Source organism: Lepidochelys kempii, chromosome 15, assembly GCF_965140285.1.
Source record: "Lepidochelys kempii isolate rLepKem1 chromosome 15, rLepKem1.hap1, whole genome shotgun sequence".
Classification (NCBI taxonomy): Eukaryota; Metazoa; Chordata; order Testudines; family Cheloniidae; genus Lepidochelys; species Lepidochelys kempii.
The window spans coordinates 3,812,575-3,825,013 of record NC_136394.1 but is presented as its reverse complement, the minus strand read 5'-3'; the positions used below and the strand labels follow the sequence as shown (position 1 = coordinate 3,825,013).

The 12,439-nt window shown below is 45.5% G+C and overlaps 1 protein-coding gene across 4 annotated transcripts in view; it reads left to right on the top strand.

Moving 5' to 3' along the window:
* MORC2 (MORC family CW-type zinc finger 2) overlaps positions 1-12,439 on the top strand; it is a 113,199-nt gene that overhangs the window by 22,809 nt on the left and 77,951 nt on the right. For all 4 annotated transcript variants that reach the window (XM_073313587.2, XM_073313586.2, XM_073313588.2 and 1 more), the window contains exons 5-8: positions 1,464-1,554; positions 11,513-11,621; positions 12,024-12,183; positions 12,288-12,399. In XM_073313587.2, coding sequence (XP_073169688.2) covers positions 1,464-1,554; positions 11,513-11,621; positions 12,024-12,183; positions 12,288-12,399 — 472 coding nt within the window. The remainder of the gene's footprint in view (positions 1-1,463; positions 1,555-11,512; positions 11,622-12,023; positions 12,184-12,287; positions 12,400-12,439) is intronic.

Here is a 12,439-nt window from a genome sequence, read left to right as displayed (position 1 = left end):
ACAGCCGTGGGTTGTGCCTTCCTTCAGACTGCAGTACCTCTTGCATCCTTGCAACCTTCTCCACATTGATCACTGCTTGGTACTCAACTGCATTTGGAATACATATAGAGACCATCACTTGAAGAAGAGGAGGAGGTTACTTATCTGTAACTGAAGGTTCTTCAAGATGTATAGTCCCTATTTGTATTCCAATACTCACCCTCCGTCCCCTCTGTTGTGGTCCATGTTGCTCGATGGTGAGAGGGTGACTGTGGTGGGGTGTCATCCCTCACAGCTTCATATAACTTCGCCTGCGGCATGTGCAGGCCAATGGATACTGATACAACAATCTTCTGTCTCTGGTGCACGGCGCACATGCACACTCGTGTTTTGGAATACAAATAAGGACCATGCATCTCAAAGAATCCCCTGTTACAGGTAAGTAACCTCTTATCTCAGTAAAGAATTTATTGAGGATTCAGTTACCTCACAAAGGAATCATTTGCTGAGCCATTATCCCTTGGACTTACAGAAGCTTAACACTTTGCGTGTAGTTTCAAATGCTGGCTTCCCATCTCACATATAATGGAAGACCTGAATTAATGTGGTGGAAAGCAAATAAAAAAATAGTCCCCAAAACCTACAACCTCAGAATAATCATATTCTCTTATCACGTCACATCCTTTCCATTGTGATTGCACCATGTATCTAATGCTAATACAACTGTAATATTTAATACTCTTTGTTTACATATTGGAATGATACTACTTTAATACCATTTAAGCATTCTTGAGCCAATGCTCTAGAAACCTGCCAGTGAATTTACAATTGTTTTATCAGCATATCTCTGGTTAGTAGTGCTATTTTGTTAAAATGATCATTGTTTCATTAGAGGAAAGACTTGGAAATGGGTGCAAAGACTTATGTGGAGTTTTATGCTTTTGTATTTTACAAAATGTTGATGATATTGAATAATGTTTGCAGCAGAATCTTTGCTGTAGGTGTCCTGCTGGGTTCTTTTAACCTGAAGGTATTTGGAATTGTTTTGGACCTAAGAACAGAAGAAGATTTCCCTATTTTGTGAGAGAAGAACAGTATCTCTGTGGAATTCTGAAGGGTCCTGGGTCTAGTCTACACTAGAAAAGGTTTGCTTGTATAACTATATGAGCAAACCATTTTAAAGTAAATGCAGCTTCAACTAGCAGAATAGTTTATACTGTTTCACCGAATGAAGTAAGCGTTACTCGCAAAGGTTCTTTTGCCATTATGATTGAATCTGCATTATTCCTTTTGCTGGTATTAAAATATCTTTTAAAAAATCACAGCCATAACCAACCTTTTTTCTGGCCTCCAGTGTTTGGACTGTGTAATGTAATCTGTCACTGTGTAATGTAATCATGATAGTCTTGTAAAAAAACTGTGTGTGTGAGAGAGAATATATGTATAAAATATTTTTTACATACTTTTTCTGTCTGTCATTCCAGGTGATGCTGCAAGTGTGATTCAGTTTGGTAAATCGTCCAAACGATCACCAGAGTCTACTCAAATTGGGCAGTATGGGAACGGCTTGAAATCGTAGGTATAACAGAAGCCAGCCTTCTGAGATCTTGAAGTTTGGCTTATAGAGGGCCAGCAAATGTTGAGCTTCATGTTCTTCTATAAAAAGGAAACACTTAAAGTCCCATTTAAAAAGCTACCATAAGGGAGTTATGGGTGGCTTTATTTGTTAGCTTTGGATACACTCTCTGTATGTCTGTCACTTTCCTTGTAACTCTTTCTCAGGCAATGAAGTTGGTCCTAGGGCTATGACATCACAATAACTTACACTACATGGCAATATCATAATGAGGTTTGAATTGACCATTTGCTAATAGGAGGCTATGGTGGTGACCTCTAAAGATGAATCCTGTAGATACAACGTGGCTACCAGTGCTGGATTCCCAAAGACTTTTCTGGGATGATTGTGAATCTTTATTGGGAATGAAGTTCTGATTTTCTCAGAATTTGCTCTTTTGGTTTGGGGCACATACTACTGGGAGAATTCTGTGCCAAAAAAAATAAAAATTCTGCAAAAAACCTAAAAATTCAGTGCCAGAAAATTAAAAATTCTGCATGTTTTAGTTGTCAAAATAACACAATAATGCCAGTTTCAATTATTTTGGTAATTTATTTCAAAATATCTGTTAACAAGTATGTCTAACAATACAGACCAAAAAAAAAAAGATTCAGGTAAAATTTTTTTGACAAATAATATTAATACAGAACTTTGACAGGTCTCAGAGGAGCAGCCGTGTTAGTCTGTACCCGCAAAAAGAACAGGAGGACTTGTGGCACCTTAGAGACTAACCAATTTATTTGAGCATAAGCTTTCATGAGCTACAGCTCACTTTATCGGATGCATGCAGTGGAAAATACAGTGGGGAGATTTATATACACAGAGAACATGAAACAATGGGTGTTACCATACACACTGTAACGAGAGTGATCACTTTGAGTAATTCATTTAAATTACAATACAGAACTGTATTTCCTGCATTTGTCAGAAGCAGTGCAAAGACTTGGGGGTGTCGGGTAACTGAGGAGCTGAGGGAGAGGGAAGGAGCCTGGGAGTGAACCTGGAGGGTATTGGGTGTGGTTGTGAGAAGGTTTTTTTGGTGGGGTGGGAGGGATTGTTAGGGAGTTGGGAAGCCTCCCCCATGCAGACCCTAGCTGACCACAAGCCTTTCCCATTCAGTCAGACGCATCTGCCCTGTCCCTGGATCCCTCCATCCCCATGGGTCTCTGCAGCCTCCTCCCCCATCCCCAAGTGTTCCTGCAACCAACCTCCTGTGGCTCAACACTGTCACCCCACAAGCTCCTAAGCCCATGCCCAGTCTGTCTCCCCTCCCACCCCCACTAGCCTTTCTGAATCCCAGTCTGTGACACACGCACCCCCAACAGTCTTGTGTGCCACACTCTGTCCTAACCTGACTCTGCAGGCAGGGTGCTGTGATGAACTTCTTCTCCTGGGGGAATTCTGCAACACTGGGCACTCACAGAAATTTTTTTTCCCCATAGAAAATACATTTTGCCCCAGAAGTGCTGCAGTTCTGCCTTTTGCACACCAGGGGCTGTTGGGGCACGAGAACAGCTGGCTGTGTCCATGTGGCTGGCTATTCTGGGCTAGAGCAGCCTCTGGTGGGCAAAAGGTGGAAATGCAATACTTCTTGGGCAGAATGTATTTTATGCGGAGGGGCGGGGGAGGGACGACATGACAAAATTTATGCGGGACGGATGAATTCTGTGTATCCACAGATGTGCAGAATTCCCCCTGGAGTAACATACCAAAATGAAAGCTTATTTTGGGGACACCAAGACTTTAAAAGTGACTATTGGGTGTCTCAATTTTAGGTGTCAGCTGGATATCTAACATCACTAGTCGCCTCTGAAAAGTGTGGCCCGGACCACTAATTTTTCCACTTTTTTCCTCTTTTAAAGTCTGGTGAATTTGGGCAATTGGACAGGGGGAAATGTCTGACCCAGAATTTAGATTAATGGGTTTCTGTATTCCAGTAGTTCCTAGAGGCCCCAACCAGGATCAGAATCCCATTGTGCTAGGCACTGTACAAACAAAAGCAATAGTAATAGACAGTCCCTGCCCTGAAGAGCTCACAGTCTAAATAAACGAGATGGACAAAGGGTGGATAGTGCACAAAGAGAAGTGACTCACCCAGGGTTATGCAGCAGGTCATTGGTAGAACTCGGTATAGAATCCAGGTATCTTGAGTCCGGTCCAGTGCAACATCTGCCGGAGCATGCTGCCTCTCAATTGAACAGTTTTCTAATGCAAAGGCAAGTTACAGAAATTCTAGTTTTCTTCAAGTGATGGTCCTTATTTGTATTCCATATATGGGTACACAAGTGCACTGTATGTCTGAGTCCAGAGATTTTTAGTAAAAAGTGTCCACTGGTTCACACATGCAGTTACTCTCCTTGTGTTCTGAACCAAGAGTACAATGGGCGGTATGGACCAACCCTCTTCCAATTTCTTTTTACTGTCACATGACCTGAGTCAGAATCTTCTGGGTCTGCAGCTGCTTCTGTCATTTTCTTTAATCTGTACTTATATATTGTAAATAGTAGTATTTTAGTATTTTCACTATTTGTTCCCTGCCTTGGGAAAATTCTCTCCTGAAGGCAAGGACTATGCCTTGTGTCCTGGGGTTTAAGAACTGTTTCCGTGTTTCCTACCCCTGCTTCTTTTCAGTGTGTGACTAACACCAGCACTGCCTTTACTGTCTCAGTGAGGTTCACGTCTCTGCATCTGCCATTGCTTCCCTCCTCAGACTTGGGGTTGAGAGCTCAGACTGAAAAAGCCATGAGACCCCAGTTGATCTGGGCCAAGGAGCCCCCTCTGTACACTGGTCTCAATAAATTGGCAGTGCCCCTCTGAACATGAGCTCAGGAGCTGAGACTACAACTTCCAAGCCTAGAGAATGAAAGGCTTCTTATTAGAGTAAGGGGCACTGTCACAAGCATCGGTACAGATCCTCTGTAAAATATGCTCTGAAAAGATCCATCCCTGATTCTGTCCAAGTCAGGCGAGTCCGTGCACATGGATGATAAGGACTTAGGCCCAGGTAAACAGCCACTGCAGGAGAATGTGGCCCATAGGAGTATGGATCCATTGGTACCAATCTTGATGCTGATGTATAAGCCAAAGGACACATCCAGATCAGACTCTGTACCGATACCAACAGAGCCCCAAAAGGATTCAATGTCCACTATATCCAGGGAAGTCTCGGGTCTAGCGGCCCAACCACCCATACACCTAGCACCTTGAGGTGGTCTGAGACCTATGTTTCCCTGGAGTACATTTTTGCTCTCCCTGTCCTCAATCCCCTCTCCTCTTAAGTCCAACTTTATTTAGATATAGCATCACACCTGGAAGAAACCACCTCGAAGACACTGGGGTGATCTCTACCATCCACAAATCTGAGTATCCATCTGTTGGTACTGATGGTTCTGCTTGTCAGTTGGGAACCTACCTTCTGATCTGATGAGTCAGAGGCTCCAGATGAACCTCTACCCTTCATAGGGAGATGAGTCTGATCAGAAGTTCCAGTAGATCAGGGTCCTGTCTCTGCCAAGATATGACTTCCCAGTGCCATGAGGTTGGCTCCAACTGGTTGACTGCTCATGCTGGCATTACTGGAGTCATAGAATATCAGGGTTGGAAGGAACCTCAGGAGGTCATCTAGTCCAACCCCCTGCTCAAAGCAGGACCAGTCCCCAATTTTTGCCCCAGATCCCTAAATGGCCCCCTCAAGGATTGAAGTCACAACCCTGGGTTTAGCAGGCCAATGCTCAAATCACCGAGCTATCCCTCCCTCCCTGGGACCCTTACTCTCTAGGCACCTCAGATCTGTGCATGAACCTTATCTACCCTCTCTTGGCTGACACCAACTGGCTTCATCAGAGTGTGAAGAGGAGGAAGTTGCGCCAGATTCAGGAGTTTCAGTGGCCATTTCATTGTCCTTGCCAAATGAAGTAGTCACCCCATCTTCACCAGCTCTGCCTGATGATCACAGGCAATATCATGAACTCTTACAAAGAGTGGCATCTGAGCTCCAGATCCAGCTCAAGGAGGTTCCAAGAGCCTCAGAATAGACTATTGAACATTTTACAACCCTTGAGTCCCAGTCGAGTGACCCTCCCAGTCAGTGAGGCCAGAGTAGTGTGATGAACTCCTGCCTTGTGCATACCCTCCCCAAAAAGGGTTGAGAAGTGCTACTTCATTCCACCAAGGAGTGACGTTTTGAATGATGGTTCCTATTGGATTCCACTCAAGGTTATGTGTCTGGAACCTGAGAATTTAAAAGTAGTAGTTCTGTTGGTCCGCACATGTGCCCTTGCTCCACCTCATGGCTTCATCCGAGGCAACAAAGGATTGGGCAGGCTGACTGTGCCCTCAGTTCTTTCTCACCACCACATGATCCGAGTCAAAGCTGCTGCTGTCCTCTCACCTTTCTCTGATGCACTTAAAAAAAAAACAAAAAACCACCACCTGTTTTTAGAATTATACATAGTTTTGGTTGCTTTTTTTTTTTCAGTAGTTTTAGTCTTTGTGTTAGTTTTCAGGATTAAGACACTTGGGGACTCCATTTCTCTGGTTCCCCACCCCTCAGCATCCATGCCTGGATTATGCTGACAACATCGGGATTCAAGATCTGCTCCTCCTGTCCACATTTGTTCTTGGTCAGTGATGAGCAATGTTGCCTGTACTGCTTGGGAGAAGCCCACATTTGATCTAGGTGCAGTATCTGCTTGTCCTTCCCAAACTGTACCTGGGAAGACTAGGCTCTCCACCTCAAGAAGCACCTCATAGAGGTTATCATGAGGCTGCTGTCAGATCCAGGCTGGAAGCGTCAGTCTCTTCGCGCCCCGCCCCATACATCAGCCTGAGAAGCCCAGGAGCGTGCCTCCTGCCATGGAGATTGTCTGGTTCTGCTGGTACCAGTATTACGGACCCTATGCTGGGGCCCGGTAGGGGGGCAAGGAAGCATGGCCGTAAGTCTCCCTCCAGGCTCAAGAAGGATGATGCATCTTCTATGAGTTCTAGCCACAGAGAAACAGGTCATAAGCACGATAAGAAGTTTAACAAACTGCCAGATCCACCCGTTATGTGCCCAGGGAAGTGCAGAATACTATAGAGGACCTTCCTTTCAGTCCCTCGTGGATTCCAGAGCCACTTTATGGTCCCCAAGGTATCTACACCCAAAGTACAAGTTCTTCCCTCAGGCACCTGCATGTTGGTTCAGAGCTCCTCATTTCTTCCATCAATGGCCCTGTGAACCTCCTCACAAGCAGCAGAAGACTCAAAGAGCTCGTCCTTCAGGTCTGTCATCACAGTATTCAACATTACATGCTCAGCCTTTGCTGAAGAAATATTTCTGAGTGCACCTAGAGAGCTGCCAACCACCTTGTCTCCTGCCTTACACCTGACCCACACCCTTTAGGGGGGTGTCTAGTACTCTTTTTACCAGATTGGAGTATAACAATGGACAAGTGCATCCTGGATGTCGTTTGACATGGCTATGCAATCAAGTTCACAACGCTTCCTCATCACCTGCCCTGATCCTGCCTCAGGGACCACTCCCATGACAGTATCCTCACCCTAGAGGTGGACTCCCTACTGAAAAGGGGAGTGATAGAAGCAGTTCCTCCGACCTATCGGCGCAGGATTTTACTCCATTTATTTCTTTGTACCCAAGCAGAAGGGTAGGTGGAGACCAGTCTTAGACCTCCATCTCAGTCGGGTCATATGCAAAACAAGAAGTTTTGCATGGTCACCTTAGCAGTCGTCATCCCTTCGCTAGAAAAAGAAATGTGGTTTACAGCTCTTGATATGCAGGACACCTATTTTTACATAGACATCCATCCAACCCACAAGAGGTTCTTAAAGTTCACAGTTGGCCTTTGGCACTTCCAATACAGGGTCCTACCATTTGGACTCACCATGGCTCCATGAGTCTTTACCAAAGTTTTGTCTGTACTATCAGCACACCTCTGGCATAAGGGGGTCCTTATATTCCTGTATCTTGGTAACTGGCTCTTAGCAGAATGATCCACAAGGGAGGCTTGAACCTCGACCTCCATGTTGCTTATACTTCTCTCTCTTCCCTGGGGGTGAATGTAAACATTGAAAAATCAATTTTGGACCCCAACAGTTCCTAGAATTCATTGGGGCATCTATTGATGTAGTTTTGGCACAAGCCTGCCTACTGAGGGACAGATTTCAGATGCTGCAGGAGCTGATTGCCAAGTGGTCATCAGTCCTTTTGTTCCAGTCAGTACTTGCCTTTCTTTCCATGGCCATATGGTGGCCTCACATATATCACTGCCTTCGCCCATCTGTACCTTCACCTGTGGCTCCAGAAGGTCTATTCTCCCACGTGACGTACCATGGACCTTCTGCTGACAGCTTCCCCCAGATGTACTATCCTCCTTCCAATGGTGGACAGACTCTCTCGTCAGGTCTGCAAGAGATGCCCTTCCTTCCATCCTTCCCGGCCATGAAGATCATCGTAGATGCATCACTTGCCAGATGGGGTGCCCATATGAGCGAGCACATGACGCAGGGGACTTGGACCACTTGGGGATCCAGAGTGCATATCAACAGTCTGGAGCTTTGAACGGTACAGAGGGTGTCATGTATTTCTCCCATCGGTTTGCTCCCATCATATTCTCATTATGTTGGACAATAATACTATTCATCGGAATGCATCCGATTATTTGAGCAAGCTTTCATGAGCTACAGCTCACTTCAATTCATTAGTCTCTAGGGTGTCACAAGTCCTACTTTTCTTTTTGCGGATACCGACTAACACGGCTGCTACTCTGAAAATAACACTACAGTTTATTATGCCAACAAATGGGCATGTGGTCACTGGCGCTTTGTGCAGAAGTGCTCTGGTTGTGCAATTGGTGCATTGCCAACAAGATCTTGTTGTTGGCGGCCTATCTTCCAGGGACTCAGAACATGATTGTTGGCTCTCTCAGCAGGAAATTGGTGACTGACCATGAATGGCATGACACCGTAGGTCAGCGACATTTTCAACCAGACCAGATCTGACTAGGGATCTCTTTGCCTTCTATGGCAATAGCAAATCATCACATACTGCTCCAGAGGGGATCTTGGCACGCATTCCCAAGGCGAAGCCCTTGTCATCCGCTGGTCAGACCAGATCAATTACACCTTCCCCTCCTCAACCCCTGCTTTCGCGTTTCTTCTGCAAGATCAGGAGGGAGAGAGCCAGAGTTACTCTGATAACCCCATTCTGATCTTGCCAGTTCTGGTTTCCCCACCTTCTCTGCATGTGAGCATCTCCCCCATGAGACCATTACCAATTCAGACTCCTCCTGTTCAGACTAGCTATGGCACCTACCGTCTTGCAAAAGTCTTTTTCAGTGGTGGCGACCTGGATGAGAAGAAACAGCTTTATTGTCTTTCCAGATTTCAGCGACTGGCTACTGATGGGCAGATCCAGCATGGAGATCCAGTCAGCAACCCCATTTCTAGTCTATTATCTCTCCTGGGAATCTGTATCAGCGAAGAAAAGTCAACTTTGATTCCCACAAGGACCACATATTTCATAGAAACTATTCTGGACTTGACTACAGCAAGAGTCTACCTCTCCTGATGGAGAGATTCCGCACCAAGAGCAATATGATAAAATAGGTCTGTATCAAACCTCAGACTCCAGTCAGTGTCTGCCCTTCCCTTCTAGGCCATGTGGCCTCATGCACTCACGTAACACCATTTTCCAGGCTCCACCTCCACTGTCTACAAACCTGACTTCAGTCCGTCTACTTACCAGACGACAGGGCTGGGGCTTTGAGCAGGAGATTGGACTAGATGACCTCCTGAGGTCCCTTCCAACCCTTATATTCTATGTTTCTATGACAGTGCCAGAATAACAATCCCGGCCAAGATGATGGCTTCTCCTGCCTGGTGGGCAAACCCAGAAAAAGTTTGTGAGGGTTCTTTTTCTCACACCCTTACCCGAGGTGACTGTTGTCATGGATGCTTCCCTCTTATGTTGGGGAGCCCACATTGACAATCACATTGCACAAGGCACCTGGACCCCTTGAGAAGCCAACATGCATATCACCAACCTACTGGAATAAAGTCCACCTCGCAGCAGTGAGCGCCTTTCATCCTGTGTTTGAAGATCATACGATCTTCACTCCTCCAAAGACAATTAGATTTCTGATTGGACTAATTAGAATTTTCCCACCAGTGGTTAAACCAACATTACAATGGGATCTTAATCTAATACTTTCAGTATTTACCACATCTCCTTTTGAACAAATAGCCACTTGTTCCATGTCCCACCTGTTGATGAGAGTTGCCTCCCTAGTTGCCATTGCATCAGCCAGAATGGTGAGCGGGCTGGGAGCACTCATGGAAGATCCATTATATACCATTTTTCATAAAAAGGTCTTTCTTCACTTCCACCAAAATTCATTCCTAGAGTAATTCCTGAATTTCACATAAATCAAACCATCCACTTATTGGTACTTTTTTTTTTCCAAAGCCTCATACTTCTGATGAGGAGAGAAGACTTCACTCTTTCTCTAGATGTCCAGCGGGGCACTGGCATTCTATCTGCAGAGAACAAAAGCAGTTAGGAAAACATGTAGACTATTTATTTATTGCGTCAGCAAAGTGATCAAGGGTCAAGCATTATCATCTACCCAGAGACGCTCTCTGAATGGAGCTCAAGCGGCATCATCCTTCTTTACCAACTAGCAGATATCCTTCCTCTAACCCTGGGAGGGCATGAGAATCCACTCCATTAGAGTACAAGCAACCTCTTGAGACATACCTCTATTAGATGTGTGTAGGGTGGCTATCTGGAGCTCTGTCCATACTGTCACAAAACATTATGCATTAGGCCAAACCTCTGCTGCAGATAAAGCTGTGGGAATGGCAGTACTGCACATATCCATACCATCTGCATCCTTGCACCCACCTCCTGTTTGACTCCTGTTTGCTAATCTCCAGTCCATCTCGAAGAAATGGGGGTTGGTTACTTGTAACTGGAGGTTCTTCAAGATGTGTGGTCTGTATTCCACTATCTGTCGTCCATCCCCGCATTGCGTATCATGACTGGATTCATGGTAAGAGGAGGAACTGGAGTATCATCATTCCACACTTCTCTTCTATCCTTGGTTCAGGGCACGAGGAGAGCAATTGTGCATGTGCGGACCAAGGGACACGGCTTACTAAAAATCTCCAGACTCGGGTATACACGTACACAATGCACCTATGTGTGGAATCACAAAGGGACCACACATCTCAAAGAACATCCAGTTACACATAAGTAACTTCCATTTTCCTTTACTGGGGGAGTGCTTCAGGGGAAGCAAATGGTGAAAGAGTGGGGGAGAAGGAAACTGGCAGAGAGAGGTAGAAATGGGAAAGGAGAGTAAGGTTGGGCAGGGCTGTTCAGGAGGCCACTGGGTCCAGTGCCCTGGAGCTAGTGCTGGCCACTGTGGGCAAGGAGCTCTGAATGTTGTAGTGATTCCATAGTTTGCACCCTGTAAGCTCTTCTGGTTGCCGCTGCTGCTGCCCACATGGCTGGAGAAAGTGATGCCCACTTGGCCTTATGCTGTATATGCATCCACGTGAGTCTGGAGCAGGTTTTCTGTGGAGCTAGAAGATCCTACCTTTGGCTATAGCTGGTGCTGGATGTTTTGGGGAACAAGCCCACAGGCCTCCATCTAATCCTACGAAAATATGTCCTTTTCTGGATTGTCATTTTTGTGGGGTGAATCAAGTTATTTCGGGCCTGAATGATTTTTGTTTGTATAGCATGACAAGATGTTTGTCTTAAACCATTTTGAGATATTCAGATATTATCTCATGTTTGTTGCATTTCAAAATGAATATAGTTGAGGGGAAGGGACCCTGGTAGCCCGGGACTTGTAGTAGGAAGTGTTGAGTTTTTCAGACTGACTTTCCACACGCTCTAAAATCTGCCTCCAGGGGTTCCATGCGGATTGGGAAGGATTTTATCCTCTTCACTAAGAAAGACACCACCATGACCTGCCTCTTCCTGTCGCGCACGTTTCACGAGGAAGAAGGCATCGATGAGGTTTGCATGCCCTTTGTCAGTCTAAAATAGAATGCTGGGTATTTGCTAAGATGAACCTTCTGTTGTTCTCTGTACCTCATCTGAGCTTCTAAGAGGAAAAGAACCTGTTCTGAGGTTGATTTTTCTTGTGGTTTCCATTGTACTTGGGGTAAAATATCTTGGTCTGAGAAGATGAACTGTATAAGAAGGTAACTCTGAGGGGATGGGAAACCATGGTTTTTGGGTGTTGGACACTGAGTTAATACCCCCTCCATTAACAGCTGAGTAGGAAGGGGATCAATGCTGTAGGTAGAGGCCATCAGAAGAAATAACTTAACCCAAGCATGGGAGCCAGTGAAGTGTGCCTTTCTCAAGAGAAAGGGTTGGAGCTTTATCTTAATCCCCATCCAATCCTTTCCACAGGTGATTGTCCCACTGCCCACCTGGAACACACGTACCCAGGAGCCCATGACCGACAACATGGAGAAATTTTCTATTGAGACTGAGCTCATTTACAAGTATTCCCCCTTCAAGTCGGAACAAGAGGTGATGGAGCAGTTTAAGAAAATCCCTGGGGAGAAGGGTAAGTGTAAACTGGTGCTGGGCATGTGGCAATTGGAGATGAAACAGGAGAAGAAATTTGGATGGCATTAGATGGAGCTAATCTCAAGTTTGTCACCTACTCAGGGACCTTGGTGATTATCTTTAATCTCAAACTGATGGATAATGGGGAGCCAGAGCTGGATGTGACCTCCAACCCCCGAGATATCCAGATGGCAGAAACACCCCCTGAAGGAACGTAAGTGCAACAGATGCTGGGGTTGTCTGTATGAATGGCT